Source organism: Hemiscyllium ocellatum, chromosome 21 (assembly GCF_020745735.1).
Source record: "Hemiscyllium ocellatum isolate sHemOce1 chromosome 21, sHemOce1.pat.X.cur, whole genome shotgun sequence".
Taxonomy (NCBI): Eukaryota; Metazoa; Chordata; class Chondrichthyes; order Orectolobiformes; family Hemiscylliidae; genus Hemiscyllium; species Hemiscyllium ocellatum.
Genome location: NC_083421.1, coordinates 62,697,478 through 62,717,838, shown reverse-complemented (window position 1 = coordinate 62,717,838; position 20,361 = coordinate 62,697,478). Strand labels below are relative to the sequence as shown.

Below are 20,361 nucleotides of genomic sequence, written 5' to 3'. Positions count from 1 at the left end.
GGAACCTTATCAAATGCCTTACTAAAATCCATGTACACCACATCCACTGCTCTACCCTCATCCACATGCTTGGTTACCTCCTCAAAGAATTCAATAAGACTTGTAAGGCAAGACCTACCCTTCACAAATCCGTGCTGGCTGTCCCTAATCAAGCAGTGTCTTTCCAGATACTCATAAATCCTATCCCTCAGTACCCTTTCCATTACTTTGCCTATCACAGAAGTAAGACTAACTGGCCTGTAATTCCAGGGGTTATCCCTATTCCCTTTTTTGAACAGGGGCACAACATTTGCCACTCTCCAGTCCCCTGGTACCACCCCCGTTGGCAGTGAAGATGAAAAGATCATTGCCAATGGTACTGCAATTTCCTCTCTTGCTTCCCACATAATCCTGGGATATATCCCGTCAGGCCCGGGGGACTTGTCTATCCTCAAGTTGTTCAAAATGTCCAACGCATCTTCCTTCCTAACAAGTATCTCTTCTAACTTACCAGTCCGTTTCACACTCTCCTCTTCAACAATACGATCCCTCTCCTTCGTAAATACTGAATAAAAGTACTCATTCAAGACCTCTCCTATCTCTTCCGACTCAATACACAGTCTCCCACTGCTGTCCTTGATCGGACCTACCCTCGTTCTCGTCATTCTCATGTTTCTAACATATGCATAAAATGCCTTGGGGTTATCCTTGATCCTATCCGCCAAGGATTTTTCATGCCCTCTCTTAGCTCTCCTAATCCCTTTCTTCAGGTCCCTTCTGGCTATCCTGTATCCCTCCACTGCTCTGTCTGAACCCCGTTTCCTCAACCTTATGTAAGCCTCCTTCTTCCTCTTTACTAGACATTCAACCTCCCTCGTCAACCAAGGTTCCCTCACACGACCATTTCTTTCCTGCCTGACAGGTACATACATATCAAGGACACGTCGTATCTGTTCCTTGAAAAAGTTCCACATTTCCACCACATCCTTCCCTGACAGCCTATGCTCCCAACTTTTGCTCCTCAGATCCTGTCTTACAGCATCGTAATTTCCCTTCCCCCATTGTAAAATCTACCCTGTTGCACGCACCTATCTCTCTCCATAACCAAGGTGAAAGTCACAGAATTGTGGTCACCATCACCAAAATGCTCACCCACTATCAAGCCCTTCACTTGTCCCGGTTCGTTACCGAGTACCAAATCCAATATGGCCTCCCCTCTGGTCGGACAATCTACATACTGAGTTAGAAAAGCTTCCTGGACACACTGCACAAACACCGCCCCATCCAATCTACTTGATCTAAAGAGCTTCCAATCAATATTTGGGAAGTTGAAGTCGCCCATGACTACTACCCTGTGGCTTCTGCACCTTTCCAAAATCTGTTTCCCAATCTGTTTCTCCACATCTCTGCTGCTATTGGGGGGCCTGTAGTAAACACCCAACAAGGTGACTGCACCTTTCCTATTTCTGACTTCAGCCCATACTACCTCCAAGGGCAGATCCCCCTCAAACTTCCTTTCTGCAGCCGTTATACCATTTCTAATTAGCAATGCCACCCCCCCATCATGTTGTGTGGTTTGCAAGAATGAGCTGATTGCATACAGTTAGTACACTATCTTCTGCAGACAGTAGAAGGAACGTTTTGTTTGATACAGTTCATTAGTTGTTGGGTTGTGTGGCCAACATACTTGGCACTGCACCAGCACTGACATTCATATACCATATGTTTTGTTTTTGATTCATTCATGGGATGTGTGTATTGCTGGCTGAGCCAGCATTTGATGTCCATCCCTAATTTCCCTTTGAGCTGAGCAGCTTGCTAGGTCATTTCAGAGTCAATCATATTGCTGGTGTCTAAATGTCACATATAAGCTAGACTGTGTAAGGATGGCAGATTTCCTTCTGTAAAGGATATTAGTGAACCATATGGGTTTTTACACCAACCAACAGTGGCTATATGGTTGTCATTTACCAGCTCTTAATATCATCCTTTGTTTTGTTGAATTCAAATTTTACCTTTGACTTGGTGGGATTCTAACCCATGTTCCCAGAGCATCAGCCTGGAGTTCTGGGTTATTAGTCTAGTTACCATTCTGCCACCACCTCTGTATATTATGCTGGACATTTCTGGCTTAATGGCAGCATCCGACTAACGAAATATAAAACTCAGATTGCTGCTGTATAATAGTAATATAAAACTGCTAACTTTACCTGTTGTTTACATCTTTCAGGTGCCTAACTCTTCCAGGTTAATCACCTATTGTTCAAGTACCAATAAAATGGGTAGACAATGACCAATGCTATTATCACTAGACAACTAATCCAGAGACCCAGGTGGTGTTCTGGGGACTTGCATTTGAATCCTGCCATAGCAGAAGGTGGAATTTGAATTCAATGATCTGGAATTAAGAGTTTAATGATAATCATGTGTGATGATTTTAATGAGGTCAGCCAGGTGGACCTCATAGAATAGGAGTTCCCTGATTGGGGTTGTTAACTTGGTCCAATCAGGGAGCCCTGGGTGAAAGGTAGAGAGAAGAGTGTTGTTGGGTGTGTGCCCTTTGAGCCCAGTACATCTTTCGAAGGACCAAGAGTATCAGCTGCACGTGGTGGAATCAGCCTGGCTTCATATGCCTCACCCATCAGACTCTGAGAGGATACGACACTACCTCCCACGAAATCCATGTCCCACACCACCTTATCACCATCAGATTCCCCCCGTCCATTCAGATACTTTGGAGTTCTACCAGCGATTGTCCACTGAAACACTCTTCTTCATCTTTTACTACCTAGAGGGGACCAAGTCCCAGTATTTAGCTGCTAAAGCTTTGAAGAAGCAATCTTGGAGATTCCACACCAAGTACATGATGTGGTTCCAGAGACACGAAGAGCCAAAAACCATCACCGATGAATATGAACAGGGAACATATATTTACTTTGACTACGAAAAATGGGGCCAGAGAAAGAAAGAAGGCTTTACGTTCGAGTACAGATACTTGGAGGACAGGGACCTGCAGTAACCAGGACGCGAACATCCTGTGACAGGGTGAAGTTCTCTCCCCCCATGCTGCTGATTGACCCTCAGTAACCCAGTGTTGGGCTCACAGTCTGAACGAATGAAAGAATGCACACGCACGCACACACACATGTGCACATACACACGTTCTTGGAAGAGAGCTGTTGTTTAGAGACCTTGTATAATTTTGAGAAAAAAAGAAAAAGACAAAGAAATCAAATGTTGTACATCATGTATTTTGTTCTAACCTGTGCATAAGATATTGTATTGGAAAATACTTTGTCAGGAATCTGTACAGTTCTGCATTTAAAAAGCAGTTAGTGCTTGTATGAAAAAATAAAACATTTTTCATGTAAAAAAAAGAAAGAAGAGTGTCTGCCATTCTAATGTTCTAAGGATATGGATTCAAATCTAGGCAGTTAATGAAATTTGAATTCTATAAAAATTGGAACAAATTGATAACCTAATGGATGACACTGTTGATTGTTGCGCAATGCCTTACTGGTTTGGAAAAAAATGTCCGATCTCGTTTAATCTTTGAAGTTAAGCATATTCGGTCCTGGTTAGTACATAATCTGACATCCATCCTGGCACTTTTGCATCAACTCTTAAAAAGGGGTCAGCCTTAGGAATGGACCCTTCAGGCACTCTGACTGTATTACTGATGAAGGAATTTTGCCCGAAACATCGATTTTCCTGTTCCTTGGATGCTGCCTGAACTGCTGTGCTTTTCCAGCACCACTCTACTCCAGAATTAGGCATGGTCATCCAGCCAAGCCATAGCATTCAGGGACACCTCCGTAAGTATTTCACACTGTGATTCCCAAGCAAGATCTGGCATTAACTTGTGATGCCTCCCCATATGGCATCAGGGTAGTATTAACTCATAGTTGGCACAGTGGAGAGAAATGCCCAATAGCCTATGTATCCAGGACTTTGGGCTAAAGCAGAGTGTAAATTACGTCCAAATAGAGAAAAAGTTTGGTGGTCATGTTTGGAGTCAGTAAGTTCCACCAGTACCTTTTATGGACATAAATTTGTAATGAAATGGACCATAAACCCTGACTAGGTCTATTTAAGGAGGACAACGGGGTGCCACCCATAGCTTCAGGCCAGTATTTCAGGCTCTAATACTCACATGTCATTTACTGTACCCGTTACTCCCGATGTGGTCCCCTCTACATTAGGGCGACAGGACGCCTACTTGCAGAGCACTTCAGAGAACATCTCTGGAACACAAGCACAAAACAACCCCACGTCCCCTTGGCCGAACACTTTAACTCTCCCAAGAACATGTAGGTCCTAGGCCTCCTCCATCGCCAAACTCTTACCACCCAATGCCTGGAAGAAGAACACCTCGTCTTCTGTCTTGGGACCCTCTAACCACATGGTATCAATGTGGATTTCACTAGTTTCCTCATTTCCCCTGCCCCCACCTTCCAACTCGGCACCGTCCTTTTGAACTGTCCTACCTGTCCATCTTCCTTCACACCTATCCACTCCAACCTCCTCTCTGACCTATCATCTTCGCCCACCTTCATCTACCTATTGCTTTCTCAGCTGCCTATTCAGCCCCATCCCACTCCCATTTACCTCTGAGCCCCACAGGCCTCATTCCTGATAAAGGACTCTTGCTCGAAATGTCGAGTCTCCTGCTGTTTGGATGCTGCCTGACTGGCTGTGCTTTTCCAGCATGACACTCTCGACTCTAATACTTAGTGCGTATAATTCCAAGTTGGAATACCATCCAGGAAGCCAGGTAGCAAATGTGGATGCATGGAGTTGCCTCCCATTGGCACTGCCACTGGAACAGTCAGTATTGGTTTTAAATTTTCTGGATACGCTTCCAGTCACAGCTGACAATATCAGACTTCAGATGCAGAAATATCTGATCCTAGCAAAACTGAAACAGCTGGTGGTGATGGGCCGTCACTACCAGAATTGAAACCTTTCTGAACCAGGAGAGACCAGATGACAGTAAAAGCTTGTTATTATGGGGAGCAAGATTGATTGTCCTGAGCAAAGATTGCCCCCAGATACTGGCTGAACTCCACCAAAGTCATCTAGTGGTCTCCAAAATGAAGATGTTGGTGAGAAGTTATGTCTGATGGCTAGGCTTGGATGCGGACATAATTACATTGGAGGGACAGGGTGCCAAGAAGGACAGAAATTAGTACCAGCAGCTTTCCTGCACCAGTGGGTATCGCTGAGTAAATCCTGTATTTGGTTTGCAGATCCTTTTATGAGTTCAATGTTCTTAGTCATTGTAGATGCCCATTCAGAGTGGTTGGATGTGCACAGAGATCATTTGTCAAACAAGAGAACACAATCACAAAACTGTGCACATTCTTTGCAATACACAGACTCCAGGAAGTGTTGGTCACAGGTAACGGGCCATTGTTTACCAGCAGTGAATTTGAGAATTTCCTAAAGTTGAATGAGATTTGACATACACGGACAGCTCCACACCATCCAGCGTCCAATAGCCTGGCAGAAAGAGCAGTCCAAACTTTGAACACAGGCTTGAAGAAACAGCCAACAGTGTCGCTAGATTCCAAACTGTCTCGATTGATATAGGACTATCCCTCATGCAATTACAGAGAAAGATCCAAAGGAGTTGCTAATGAAAAGAAAACTCCGCATCTGGTTAAATCTGATCTTTCTGGATCTGGGCGGAGGATGAAACAGCATCAAGACCACCAGTTCCAGACTCAACTAAGTGAGAGATACAGTTTACCATAGGTGACGAAGTTTGGTGTAGGAACCACAGAGATGGCCCTGCATGGGTATGAGGCATAGTTGATAAAAGGTCAGGAACAGTGACCTATAAAGTTTGGGTAGGAGCGACGGTCCTGAACAAGCATGTGGGCTACACGAAAGCCACAAACTCGCAAACCATTTGGGAACAAAATGTGCCCTGCTGCTCGGAGCATTTGTTGGAATCCATAGGTTTTTGTCCTCCAACAAGTGTTGAAGAAACCTCTGAATCTGAGATGGACATGGCAGATCTCATTGCATCAATGCCTTTGCTGCTGGAAGAAGAGAATGATTTTACCCCAAGATGCTGTAGATGTAAGAGGTTAACTCCTGTTTTTTATACGTTGTCTGTACCTGACACAGCATTGGGGGAACTTCACCCAGTGCTAAAATGCCCCTGAAGGCACTACAAAATAAAAGACTGGTCTATATTGTTGAATTTGGAGGGGGAGGAATGTAGTGATTGTAATGAGGTCATCCAGGTGGATCTCATAGAATATGAATTCCCCAAAGAGGCTGATAATCTGGACCAAAGAGGGAGCCCTGGCTCACTGATGTAAAGACACGTGTCAGGCATTCTAACAGTGAGAGCTGTCTTTGAGGGAACTGGGCCAGTGTCAAAGACTATCCAAATGCAAATAAAGGGTGACTTGGTGACAGAATACAAGCCTCTGTGGAGTTATTTCACCACAAGATCATTGCCAATTGTCAGCAAAAACCCAAGGGTTTGCTATTGTCCTTTAGGGAAGTAAACCTGCCATTCTTACTTAGTCTGGCCTACATGCGACACCAGACCCACTGCAGTGTGGTTAACTCCTAACTGCCCTCTGGGCAGTTAGGGATGGGCAACAAAATGCTGGTCCGGCCAGTGACAACCACATTCCAGGAATGAAAAAAATTAAAATTTCTGGGTAAATTTAAGGCACTTCTGGTCTGAAAGTGGTAACCAGTCAGATATTCAACCATTCATTAACTATTTATCATGCAGTATAAAGGATTGTGCCTTTTCAAATTTGGCATTCTTGCAGCTGTCCTGAAGAGTGGATGACATGGCAGCATGTCTCTCTTCAGTTAATTACTTCTGAATGATTGTATAAAGCTTTGCTTTCTACCATGTGCTGTGTAGGTGGTCTTTACAATGGAGAAGTTTTAGTGTGGAACAGCAGTAAAACAGATGACCCTTTAATTGCTCGATCGGGAATGTCTGAGGACACCCACCGTGAGCCAGTTTATCAGGTAAAAGCCTTAATTTGGATTATTCTGATCCTTCTGATCTTCCCTTGTCTGGTTTAAAATAATTTTCACCATGTGAAATCCAGAGAATAATTGCTGCTAAACTGTCTATCTTCTGTTCTTCTACCCTTTCCCCTCCAGATACCCATTTACATTGTCATAATTTATGTGCTTCCATTGGAAGGCTATTCTGAAGGATCTCGATGTGTTGTAATTCACTCTATTGCACAGGGATGCTGCTCATTTGTCTTGAAATTCTCAATCACTAATGTGTAGCAAATGTGAACTGAGGAAAGTTTGTAGCATGTTCCCAGCAGCATAACAATGGCTAGTTGGAAATTTGGATCTAATTTCCATTCAAGAATTACTGTCATTGAGGAAAAACATGACTGCAGACTGCTTCAACAACTAAAACAATATGAAAGCAGCTTTTTAAAATGTACACCTAACTCAGATTACCTCATTGTGAACTGGATAGATGTCAACAGCAGTTACAGCCTGGCCAAGACTGCAGGTTTGTAGGAAATTTGTTCAGTCAGAGTTTGCAGTTGGATGGAGTTAAGATGAAAATTAGCTATGATCTAATTGAGTGGGGGAACAGCCTCAATGGCTTTCTGTTCCTGTTTTCCTATTTTGAGATGATTTGTTGATCTGAGTAACTAAAAACGTTGAATGGGATTTTGAGAAGTTACTTAACCTGTTTTTTGGAAAGTTTCTGCAGTTCTTCTTCTTCACCATAGCCAGTGCCTTTCCTGGTATTTGAGAAATGTATTGGGTGCTACAATCGCTTCCTGGTTTGAACACTAACTGGGAATTTCTGACTTGTCTGTTTCATTCCACATGCCACACTTGCTCTGATGGTTATGCCCTCGACCTCCTAAACTGTTCCAATGGAACCCAAATAGAAGTTCAAGGAACAGCACCTTGGGTTTCAATGAGTACTTTGTAGCTTTCTGGAATCAGTATTGAGGGTTCAACAATTTCACATCCTAGACCGTGCCACATGTTTTTGAACAGCAGTTGCTGGTAATGACACTTTCTGCTGTTGTCGTTTTTGGTTTCTCTAGGTACACCTTTTCATGTGTTTGATGATTGTTGATTGTCCACTTTTGGGTTGCCCCATGATTCCATTTGTCACTTAATCTCTCTTATCCTAGATCACAGGTTTTTGCCTCTGTTCTTTCCCTCACTCTCCCTCCTTTTCCCAGTTTCTGTGTTTGTTAAAACTTATTGGATGTCTAACTGCTTCCAAGTCTGGAAGTAAGTTATTGACTTGAAGTATTAACCTGCTTCTCACCCACATGTCCTGACCAAGCTACTGAGTGTTTTCCAGAATTTTCTGTTTTATTTATTTGGGATTTCCAAAATCAGTATTTTGCTTTTGCTAAATTCTGAGATAATTCATTTTTAATCAAAGAAAACTTTGAGGATGGGGAATCTCAGCCTATTGGTCCAAGCCAGAAGGCCTTTGTGGGCACACCATTGCAACTTCACTAAAATCGTGATCCTGGGATTAGCTTTTATTAATCCTTCTCCTCATCCATTATTCAGTCAGACATTATGGGCGCACCACTTGCTGATTATTCCTTTTCTCCTTCCCCTCTTCCATTTGGGCACACACAAAGACTCTTGGTTAATGACAAAATATTCTTGAGAGATGTTGGACAGCTTAATTTTTCCCAGTAAGGAGGAGAAAGAGAGGTAGAGGTTTACAGAGGGCATTACATTAGACAACTAAAAGCTTGGGCACCATTGATGGAACGACAGTGTAGTGGGGGATACATAAGAATTCAGAATCTGAGAACTATAGACACCTGAGAGAGTTGGCCTGGAGAAGACTATTGAGATGGTGGATGTTGAAACAGTGGATGGATTTGCAAACGAGTTCAGGATTTTCAAATTGAGATATTATTGCATCGTGAAACAGTGTAGGTCAGTGAGAATGGGGGTGATAATTAAACAAGACTTGGTATGAGTTAGAACTTGGTTAGTGTTCAAATTTGAGAGGCTACTTGAAGGGAAACATGAGGATGGTCTGACCCTGAAGATCAAAAGGTATGGAGGGCTTCAGCATGGACTAAGGCAAATTGGAGATCAGTGACCATTTTAACAGAAAAGCTAAATGCTATAGATGCTGGAACTTCAGAATAAAAACAAGTGCTGAAAAATAATTCTAGCATTTTCTCTCGGCAGGTCAGGCAACCTCTGTGGAGAGACATCTGTGCAATTGACAATACAGGTTTATGACCTTTCATCAAAGGTTTCTCTACTTCCACAATTTTCTGTTTTTATAATTTTAAATACATTGATTATTTCATCACTAGCACAGCTAGTGTCATAAATACAGTATCTTTACTTGACCCCTCTCATTTTTTCTCCTTTTGCTCACCCTGTCTACCTTCTCGATGACTCCTAAACCTGTCTATCCTGGTACGCTCCAACAATTTATCCTCAGTTCCTTTTTTATAATTTAAGTAGTGAATCAAAGATGCAGCTTCTCATGTAGGGATGATCTATTGTTACCCTCAAGGTGTTATTTTGGATATGTAAGAGGTGGGAGAAAGACTACATCAGTGAATCTACAACATGTTAGGTATATTCAATTAATTTTTAAGGATGATTGATCCTGGGGTGTAATATTTGACAAGCTAACATAAGTGTCAGGGGGAATGATTGTTACTCACTATTCAGTGTCTAGATTTTGGGGAAGGGGGTGAAAGCTGGGACTGAAGAATGATCAGGAGATAAAAAGAAGGAAGAACATGTTGCTTTCATCAAATATTTGAGTTTTAAAGCAAAACTATGTTTTTTTTCACCCAAAACAGGTGCATTGGATCCAAAGTTTAAGCCGCAGCAACCGAATTAATGTTCTGAGTGCAAGCACTGATGGTAAAATTCTGATATGGCAAATGGATGGGAGAGGTCGGCTGGTACTGCAGGATGGATTTGCCCTGATCGTTCAGCAGATGCCGCGTAATCTCAAACTCCACAAGGTGAATAGGCTTTGTAAACTGAGTTGGGTGTGTCTAATGTAGATTCAGAGATGGTCTGTTAAAACAGGTTAAGGATATCACATTGATGAGATATCTGTAATACCACAGCTACATAAACTTAAACATCCTCCAGAATGATGCTAGAAGGTCCATAGCCTTAATAAGTCAAAACTGATGCTGAGATAAAGCATTATGTATATTTTGTGTATAACTAATGAGAGTTGAGACAGCATGGCTTTGTGTTTGAGAAATTGTGTCTCTTAAATTTGAGTTTTTTGAAGAGGTGACTAAGTAGATAGGTGAAGGCAGAGCTGTAGACGTTGTCAACATGGACTTTAACAAGGTCTTTGATAGGGTTCCACCAGGCAGGCTGATTAGTAGGGTTAGATCATATGGGATCCAGCAAGAGCTACCCAATTGATTACAAAAGTGGCTTGATGGTCATAGAACGAGTGGTGGTAAAGGATTGTTGCTTAGACTGGAGACCTGTGTCCAGTGGTATGCCAGAAGGATTTGTGTTTGGTCCACTGTTGTTCATCATATATATAAATGATTTTGATGAAAATATAGGAGGCATTGTTAGTAAGTTTGCAGATGACTCCAAAATTGCTTGTATAGTGGACAGTGAGGAAGGTTATCTAAGAGTACAATGGGATGTTGGTCGACTTGGCCAAGGAGTGGCCAACGGAATTTAATGCAGATAAATGCTGTGCTATATGAATCAATAACTTTATAACTCCTACAAGGTATTAACCTGAGATATATCCAAGAAAAATGAGGTCAAGCCTTGAAGTTAACCCCTCCAATTAAACTAGGAAATCTGAACTAAGCCAGTTTGCAGTAATCCAAGATATATTATTGAATATTAGCCATCTTGGTTCATTAGGAGCCAAAGAAGTGTTGATTTGTCATTGAGACCGCGATGTCATCACTTAGCTACATAACCTTACAAGCCAGCACTGGTGGTGAGTTCTTGTAAAGTTTAATGGCTTTAGCTGGTTGAATTAATATTGTTTTCTTTAACTTTTGGTTCTTGGATTCTAATAGGTTCAGTAGCAAAGTGAAGGTTGTGAGATAGCAACAGTCCTCTTATCCATTTTCCTTATTGCAATACTGTATCTCGAGCATGCTATCTATAGATGCGATGTAAGGACTAAGCATTTTATTTGGAAATATAAAGTGAAAAGTGGATATTTGATTTAGGTTTTTTAACAGTTTGAAGGAAATATGGGACTGTTTGGTCTCGTAATGGTTACGTGAGTGTATAACTCGGCTGGAAGCTGTGTTTTGATGCTTTTATGGGATTATGGCACCAGTTGCCTTTAGAAAAAGGAAGTATCTGTTTAGCAGCAGGGTTTGGATTGGTTCTAACTGTAGAGAGACCAGTTGAGACTCAGACCTTCAAGTTGATCAGTAAGTGAAATCACTCTCACTCGCCTAGTGAAAGAAATAACACGAAAACACTTTGAAAAAAAGAAGCAATTGCAAATTTAAACCAAGACCTATGTCCTTCTGACCAGCTACAGAAGGATTGCTGCAGTGGACAACAGAGTGATCTCATCATTAAAAGTCCCCTATTCCCCCTTTGGATTGGAATTTGATCCACAAACTTCATGTCATTTTTGCCTGTTATTTTTCCCACCAGTGATTATCCAAAAAAAAAACTAGTTGTCTGTTGTTATGATCAATATGCAGATGAATGTGTGTGTGTTTGCATTTAAAGAGATTACATTTTAAGTTTGCATATTAGTAATTTATAATAATTTTTTTCCAGGTCCGAGAGAGAACATTGATCACGGTCGGGTGTTCTTGTCATAGAGATTAAATTGGTCACATTTCATACTTTTGATGATTTGTGGAGAACTGGGCTTGATTTCAAGTGCACTATTCACAGCAGGGTCATGGCAGTGAAGAGTTTTACACAACAAATCTGTCAATCCAAAACCAAAGTCATTCTAACCTCCGCTTCGGTATGCAGATTACATTTAAGTGCACACTGATTCAGAAATTGAGCCTGAGTCCATTATCAATTCCTTCTCCAAAGCATAAGGAAAAACAGGCTTCTCACTGAACACCCAGAAAATTAAGATCTTCTTCCAACCAGCACTCTCAGCACATCTCCTCTCATCTCCACCACCTCCTTCATTGACTTAATGATCAATGGTGAGATCCTGGATATTGTGGATCATTTTCTACATTTTGGAAGCTTCCTCTCAGTGAAGAAAGACATAGATGATAAAATTCATCATTGCCTCCAATATACCTTTGGCCAACTGAAGAGTTTTTATGGGGAAGTCACAAACCTGAGACTAAGGTCGTAATTTACTGGGTAGTAGTAATCCCCTCTCCTCTTCTTGCTTCAGATGCTTGGGTAGTTATTAACGAGACAACTAGTGTGTTTTCTTTGCAATGGGGATTGGAGAATAAAGTGATAAAGAAAAATCTTCCTGAAATTGTATCAGATTTTGCTGAGAATGCAGTAAAGAACTATGATAAAAACAAAATAATCAGATGCTGGAGAGGTGTGTATGGTTCTCTTCAGAATATTTTCAGATCTTCAAAATGTACTTCCTAAGAAATATATTGAACTCAACATTAACTTGTTTATTTCTCTGGATGCTGCCAGACCTGCGGGCTTTTATCACTCATAAAACGATATACTAAGAGTTGAGGCAGTACAGTGAGGGTTGACTAAGTTAGTCTTTGGGATGAGTGGTTTGTCCTATGATGTAAGACCGAGTAAATTGGATTTGTATTTTCTGGAGTTGGGAAGGATTGTAGGTGATCACATTAAGATATGAAAGATTCTAAAGGGACTTGATAGTGTAGATGCTGAGAGATTCATTCACTTCTCAGCCCTTAAGGATTGTTTCCAGCTGTCAATGAGTCTAAATGTTAAGGGATTTATGACTGAGTTGAAGAAAAATGGTGTGACCAAAAAGGTTGTAAATCTATCTGATTGGTTACCACCAGAGAGTATTAGATGCTATATTAGTGTCATAGTGTCAGAGATGTACAGCACGGAAACATACCCCTCGGTCCAACTTGTCCATGCCGTCCAGATATCCCAACCCAATCTAATCCCACCTTCCACAGTTTTGTTTTGGTCTCCCAATGAGCAGTGGCCTATGAGGAGTGAGCATGCAGGTGAGATTGACTTTTTTTGTTAGCCAGTGCTATTAAGATAAAGCAGGAGAAACCGGCATATAGAATTAAATTGTGATTTAGGGTGTACGTTTGCTCGCTGAGCTGTAGGTTTGATATCCAGACGTTTCATTACCTGGCTAGGTAACATCATCAGTGGGGACCTCCAAGTGAAGTGAAGCTGTTGTCTCCTGCTTTCTATTTATATCTTTCTCCTGGATGGAGTTCCTGGGGTTTGTGGTGATGTCATTTCCTGTTTGTTCTGAGGGGTTGATAGATAGTATCTAGATCTGTGTGTGTGTTTATGGCATTGTGGTTGGAGTGCCAGGCCTCTAGGAATTCTCTGGCATGTCTTTGCTTAGCCTGTCCCAGGATAGATGCGTTGTCCCAGTCGAAATGGTGGTTTTTTTCATCCGTGTGTAGGACTATGAGGAAGAGGGGGTCGTGTCTTTTTGTGGCTAGCTGGTGTTCATGTATCCTGGTGGCTAACTTTCTTCCTGTCCTGCGTAGTGTTTGTGGCAGTCCTTGCATGGTATTTTATAGATGACATTGGTTTTGTCCATGGGTTGTACTGGGTCTTTTAAGTTTGTTAGTTTTTGTGTGAGAGTGTTGGTGGGATTATGTGCTACTAGGATTCCGAGGGGTCTCGGTAGTCTGGCTGTCATTTCTGAAACTTCTTTGATATATGGTAAGGTGGTTAAGGTTTCTGGCTGTGTTTGGTCTGCTTGTCGTGGTTTGTTCTTGAGTAATCTGCGCACTGTGTTGTTTGAGTATCCGTTCTTCTTGAATACGTCGTATAGGTGGTTCTTCTCTGTTTTTCGAAGTTCGTCTGTGCTGCAATGTGTGGTGGCTCGTTGGAATAGTGTTCTGATACAGCTTCGTTTGTGTGTGTTGGGATGGTTGCAGGTGTAGTTGAGTATTTGGTCAGTGTTTGTCGGTTTTCTGTACACGGAGGTTTGTAATTCTCCCTTGTCCTTTCTTTCTACTATGACGTCCAGAAATGCGAGTTTGTTGTCAGTTTCTTCCTCCTTGGTGAACTTTATGCCTGTGAGGGTGGTGTTGATGATGTTAAGTGTCTCTTCTATCTTGTTTCGTTTTGTGATGACAAAAGTGTCATCTACATAGCGAACCCAGATTTTTGGTTTGATGATTGGTAGGGCTGTTTGTTCTAGCCTTTGCATTACCGCTTCTGCTACGAATCTTGATAGCGGAGATTCCATGGATGTGCCGTTGGTTTGTTTGTAGATTATGTTGTTGAAAGTGAAGTGGGGGGTGGTGAGGCACAGGTCCACTAGCTTCATGATGTTTTCGTTGGTAATGTGATTGATGGTGGTTGGTGTGTACAAACCTTCACAAACCTTGCGATTAGATTGTGAATTAGATGTGAGCTCATTGAACAGTGGACTAGCAGATTCAAAGTACTTGAATAGATTCCTTCTGTGTTCCTACTATGTATTGTACGCATGGAACTTGTCAGATGCACAATGTATACTTTTGTTTCACACTTTCTTTGTCACTATTTATGTTAAATCATCCACAGGCTCGTGAAGACAGTTTGTTTGGTGTGACCTCTCTCTCCTTTTCTCACCTGGATAAGACCGTATTCATTGCTGGTGTAGAAGGTGGTTATGTGTTGAAGTGTTCAACAGAAGTTCTGACTCGTGCAGCATTGAGCTCTGGCACCGTTCCATTGAAGGCCCCAGCTCAGTTCACCTTTTCTCCACACTATGGTCCAGTCCATGCTGTTGATTGCTCACCATTCCACAGGTCAGTAGATGAACAACGATAAGACAGCTAAAGAACTAGGGTAGAGGGAATGGGAAAATCATTTGAGGTGGCTCTTACATGATCAAATGTAATTAATGCTGAATCTTTGCAGTACCCAATTTTTGTACAAGGAGGTCTTTGCCTTATTTAGAATTGGATTCAGCTCTGCCTTGAAGCAATTCAGTAAAATGGCATCCAGTGTATAAACTGACAACCTGTTCTAGAAGTTCACTGTTGGGATGACAAAACAATGAAACCACCTCGTTACATCTATCTTCTAATTTTATATGACACAAAATTGTGATTCTGCTCCTTCCTATTAAAGTGGTAGTGTACTTTCACTCTTTGAATTCACTTTCCAGAGGATTTTTGTAGAACTTCTGCAGCCCTTTTTGTCGGGGTGGGAGAACTCCATTGCAGTGCTGACCAAGTGCTGTTTTATGTGCTGATCTTTGGATTAAACTGTTGCTCTTTTGAGTGGATGTAAAAGATTTAATGGCATTATTTTGAAGAGGTGGGGATTTCTTAGCATCCTGTGTCTATATTTATTCTTCAACCTACACTACAAACTGAATTACATAATTGCAGTTATAGAACCTTGCTGCATACAAGATATTTTTGGTTTTTTTTTTGTTCATTAAAAGGATATGGGTGTAGCCAGCAAGGCAAATGTTTGTTGCCATGCTGAATTACCCTTCACCTAAGTAGTTTGCTCAGCTCAGGGCAATTGAGGGTAAACTATATTGTTGTAGGTCTGGAGCTGCATAGGCCAGATAGCAGATTTCTTCTCTAAAGGACGTTAGTGAATTGGGTGCGTCTTAACGGCAATTAATGATGGTTTCATGATTGCTATTACAAAGACCAGATTTCAAACCCATGTTTTAATTAATTGCATGTTAAATCCCTGAGCTAACATGATGGGATTTGTAACCACATCTCCAGGACATTAGCCTGGGCCTCTGGCTTACGAATGACATTACTGTGATACCAATCTTCCCATGATTTGTTTTTCATCCAGTCAGGGAATGTGGGTGTCACTAACATTTATTGCCTATTCCGAATTGGGCGGTTAAGAGTCAACCACATTAGTCGTCTGGAGTTACATACAGGCCAGACTGGGTAATGACAGCCCTAAAGGACATTTGTGAACCACATGCATCCTTAGCCTATTAATTCCAGATTTTATTGAATTCCAATGCGACTATCTATCATGATGGAGTTTAAACCTTACTATTCAGAACCTTAATTGGGTCTCTGAATTAATAGTCTAATAACAATGCCATGAGACCATTGCTTTCCTCTTAATTGATATGAAAGAGTGTTTATGTAAGTACACTGGCATTGTGATTATACTTCAAAGATACTTAATTAGCTGTAAAGCACTGTGGGCCACTTGAGATTGTGAAAGACATGATAGTAATGCCAGTTTTCTCAACAAAATTGGACAATGCTATTAAGTTTTATTATCTGCTACATAACTGGTCAATGTAATGTATGTTTTCACAGGAACCTGTTCCTCACTGCTGGCACTGATGGGCATGTACACCTTTATTCCATGTTGCAGGCTGAACCAATTCTATCTCTTCAGTTATGTCAGAGTTACCTCTTCAGCGTGAGCTGGTCCTTTGTTCGACCTCTAGTCTTTGCTGCAGCCACTGGAGAGGGTAAGCTGGAAGCAGCATTGAAGTCCTGGATTTGGATTTATTGGATAATTTAAGGAGTTGACCTCCAGTTTAAGAATTTGCAGTTTAGTAATCTCTTGATTAATACTACTGTCACACAATATGTGCATGTCTTTTTTTTACACCAGGGTCTGTTTACCCATTAGTTGCTGTGGTAGCTATGTTAGGTTACTTGATCGGACAATGCTTTCATTTTAAATTCTCAGCCTTGTTCCTTTTGGCCTCTGAGATTACTGCACTCTCATTTCTGCATTGTGACATTCACCACTCCATCATTCTTAAATGTGTCTTCAGCTGCCTCAATGGTAAATTCTGGAATTCTGTCTCCAATGAGGAGTGGTCATTCAACATTTTACTAGATATGCAGCTTCCAGGATAACTAATCAGCTTTGAGTCACTGGTGGGATGTTCATATAATTCAAGCCATTGCATAAAATACACAACCTTACAAGCATTCATGAAACAATTGCCATAAAACTGGGCCATTGTCAATGGAAATTTACATTAGTCCTTGTTGAAATCAATATTTCAAACTGGAGTAGAATTACACTGATTTATTCTTTCCAGTTTATTCTTATCTGAAATGGTTGATGGAAAAATGTTATTGGATGGAGGATTTTTTTAAAAAAAGACTGACAATAAAACTTTTATTCCCCTACAGGAACAGTGTTGATCTTTGACCTTGGGCACAGCTCTCTCTGCCCTGCAGTCTCTATTGAGCAGACTACAGAAAGGAAACCAGTTTACTGTTTGGCATTTAACCCCAAGCAACCTGAGCTGCTTGCAGCTGGTAATGCAGAAGGAAGTGTGAAAATCTGGCAGCTGAGTGCTGAACTGACGAAGGAAGGACCAAGGGAAATTTCTCTACTTGAACAGCTTGCCACTGAAGCAGCAGAGTGACCAGTGGTTGGCTAGTGAATTTCTGAAGTATCGTTGGAGGAACTTTCCACTCTGTTTAGTTTTTTTAAATAACCCATATTTATATAATGCTTTACTATTTCACTACTTTTTCAAGTTTAACACTAGAGGAATGTTTATTCCATGAATTGTAAATTGAGAAATAAAAAAAGTACTTAGTACACAAAGCTTTTCTTTTGGATGGGGAAATATCTAGCAGCATGAACTCTCAGTTGCAGTAAAAGTAATTGATCAAGCTACTTAAGCCAATTGTAGATGAAACAAGTGGCTCCACAATAGTTGCTACTAAGGAATGTCATTAACAGTGAGATTAACCACAAACAACTGCATCTGTGGTACAGCTAACCAGTGAAGAAATATTGTGTACTTTCAGGGAGGAACTGCATGGACCAGGATTTATTTCTTTCTTTAACAGCATTCAAGTGTTTGCACGGTAGCACCATAATTTGTTAATCTGGTGAAATAGCTAGGGGATAGATGAATGTAGAATATCAGTATGGCAATCAGCAACTATAAATCATAGGCCAGTTTGAATTAGTAGTGTTTATTGAGCACACTGCAATTATAGTAATAAAAAATTCCAAGCAAACCACACAAGCAAGCCATTTTACTGAAGTCAGACAATTTATAGTTGCACAAAGATTAGACATAGACATGCAGAGCTAACATTAGCAGATAACACATTGATTTTGGTAGCATCTAGTTCACAAATAGCGATCGTGTGAATTCCACATAGTCGAAGGCTGAAGGAATCTCTCTGCCTTTGCCATCTGTGTATGGCTTCATGTGAGAGAGGCAGTAATCAGCCTGCTCCCTTGACAGGTTCTAGAAACAAAACAAATGGAATACATTATTAGTAATACCATTTAATGTACAGATCTAATCTTAAGCAACCAGCTCCGAAAACAGTAGTCCAACAACTATGGACATCAAAGTCATCAATAACATGTGAATGCAAGATGCAGCATTTTACTCCTCAATAAGTCTCCATTCATTTGTTGTAGTAAGGAAAAGTCCATCATATAACCTTTCAACAGTTACTGCATTACCTGATAGAGTTCTTCACGTGTGACAAATGGTTTTCCTTCGGAGCTGAGAGCACGGAAAGCACTCTCAATCTCCTCACTAGACTTGACGTTTTCAGTTTCTCTGCTGATCATGAAGGCCATGTATTCCTGTAGTGACACATATCCATCTCTGCAATCCAAGTGAAGCAAACATTAATACAAGAAACAAATGTTTCCCTACATTTTTCTAAAATAGAAACCCATGCATTTTTATAGCTATTATATTTTCAATGAGTCAAATTGAAGAGGGACAATCACCAGTTTTAGTTAGCAAGATAAAATAATTCAAAGATGAATAATTAAATGCTTCATATAGTCATCCCTATACACACGGCAGGATGTGCTGCTTGTACACAAGCTTCAAAAAGAAACTTCTTTCCCAGACCCATTATTTACAGGAGCCAAGGCAGTGTGTTGACCAGCTATTCTACAGTGGGATGTATCATCAAATTTGTTCATCTGCAAGGTATCTATCAGCAGCAGAGACAATCCTAGCCAATACTCCTTTCAAACTGGGGCATCAATGTTCTTACTATTCCAGTGACCTGAACCAAAAAACTTCACATTCTCAGCTTGAATCTATCCTTTAAATATTAACCATGCATACTGTCCTAGACAAACTAGCCAAACTCAGCCTCTCTTTATACAAGATCTGTTTTATAACATATTGGTCTCACCTGTTGGGATCAACGGCATCCAGAATAGCTTCAAATTCAGGGTCTGGTTCTCCTTCTTCTACCATCGGCAAGTCATAACCCAAGGAGCGCAAACATGATTTGAATTCCTGATGGTTCAGACGTCCAGACTTGTCTTTATCAAAGTGCCTTGGGGAATAAAACAAGTTATTGTACAATGGCAATCTAGTACACAAAATCCTTCATCAAATATAAACTCACTTACTTGAACATCATACTGAATTCTTTAAGGGCTTCCTCGGTTACGCCTGTTGTGTTCCTATAAAATAAACAGAAATGCATCAAATTATTTCACAAATAAGTAATTTTCCAAATTTATAGCTGATATACTTCACAGAACCTCTACCAAAATGATAAAATTCTACAGGGATTGCAGGAATAGGAGAACAAGGGTATATGTACATAAGTCATTGAAGGTTAAAAGGCACATTGAGAAAGCCTAATAAAAACCACAGTATTTCGTTCTGGTCATAGCACAGAAGGAAGCCATTCTATGATTCCAACCTATAGAAATTGCAAACAAAACAAAAAAAAATAGAGACGAGAGGGAACAGAACCTAATGGGCTAAGGTGCAAGATATTTTGACTTAAATCACTCGAGCACGAATGATGTATGTTCCAATTGTGCACAGGTCCAGCTACTGGTGATACCTGGCCTGTATCTGTTGCTCCAAGTTATGCTGCATTCTCATTCCAAGTTGATCCAGTTGGTCCCATTGCTGTGCCAGTCCTACAGTGCTGTGCTCTGTGTATTTGTTGTCTAAGATCAAGGCTTCTTCCATAGCTGCTCCAAGGTCTTCAATCTTTTTCAGCTGACTTCTCATTGCCCGAATCTCCTGATGCTTTCTCTGTGGTTGAACGGATGATGCAGTCAATTTTTTAAAAAAGTTAGCAAAGATAATTTCCATATCAACATTTTCTCCATTTTCATTCCTGAATCAATGATTCGGACAAGAATCAAACTGGCATGTTCAGTTTTCCTAAAACATATGTTTCAGCTGCTTGACATCGAAGGGAATGCATTATCAGGTTTCACCTTGTTGGATTTTGATTTTAACTGAATATGGTTTAAATTACATTCAACCCAAATTTTGAGTCATCAGTGACCATG

General features: G+C 40.8%; 3 protein-coding genes across 8 annotated transcripts in view; 2 read left to right on the top strand and 1 right to left on the bottom strand.

Annotated features, from left to right (window-relative positions):
- Positions 1–17,655, top strand: part of dync2i2 (dynein 2 intermediate chain 2) — a 56,746-nt gene extending 39,091 nt beyond the window's left edge. Inside the window, exons 4-8 of the mRNA XM_060841149.1 lie at positions 6,878–6,987; positions 9,810–9,977; positions 14,662–14,888; positions 16,395–16,552; positions 17,232–17,655. Coding sequence (XP_060697132.1) covers positions 6,878–6,987; positions 9,810–9,977; positions 14,662–14,888; positions 16,395–16,552; positions 17,232–17,470 — 902 coding nt within the window. The 3' untranslated portion in view covers positions 17,471–17,655. The remainder of the gene's footprint in view (positions 1–6,877; positions 6,988–9,809; positions 9,978–14,661; positions 14,889–16,394; positions 16,553–17,231) is intronic.
- LOC132825726 (CCR4-NOT transcription complex subunit 3-like) lies at positions 2,529–3,284 on the top strand. Its single transcript, XM_060841148.1, has one exon. The coding sequence runs from the start codon at positions 2,609–2,611 to the stop codon at positions 2,996–2,998; it is 390 nt and encodes a 129-aa protein (XP_060697131.1). The 5' UTR covers positions 2,529–2,608; the 3' UTR covers positions 2,999–3,284.
- A 357-nt stretch (positions 17,656–18,012) lies between the features above and the next one.
- The window catches only part of sptan1 (spectrin alpha, non-erythrocytic 1), a 104,888-nt gene continuing 102,539 nt past the window's right edge, over positions 18,013–20,361 (bottom strand). For all 6 annotated transcript variants that reach the window (XM_060841591.1, XM_060841590.1, XM_060841589.1 and 3 more), the window contains 5 exons: positions 19,902–20,098; positions 19,456–19,509; positions 19,233–19,379; positions 18,538–18,685; positions 18,013–18,313 (listed from right to left, as the gene is read on the bottom strand). In XM_060841591.1, the coding sequence (XP_060697574.1) occupies positions 18,188–18,313; positions 18,538–18,685; positions 19,233–19,379; positions 19,456–19,509; positions 19,902–20,098 (672 nt within the window). In that variant the 3' untranslated portion in view covers positions 18,013–18,187. The remainder of the gene's footprint in view (positions 18,314–18,537; positions 18,686–19,232; positions 19,380–19,455; positions 19,510–19,901; positions 20,099–20,361) is intronic.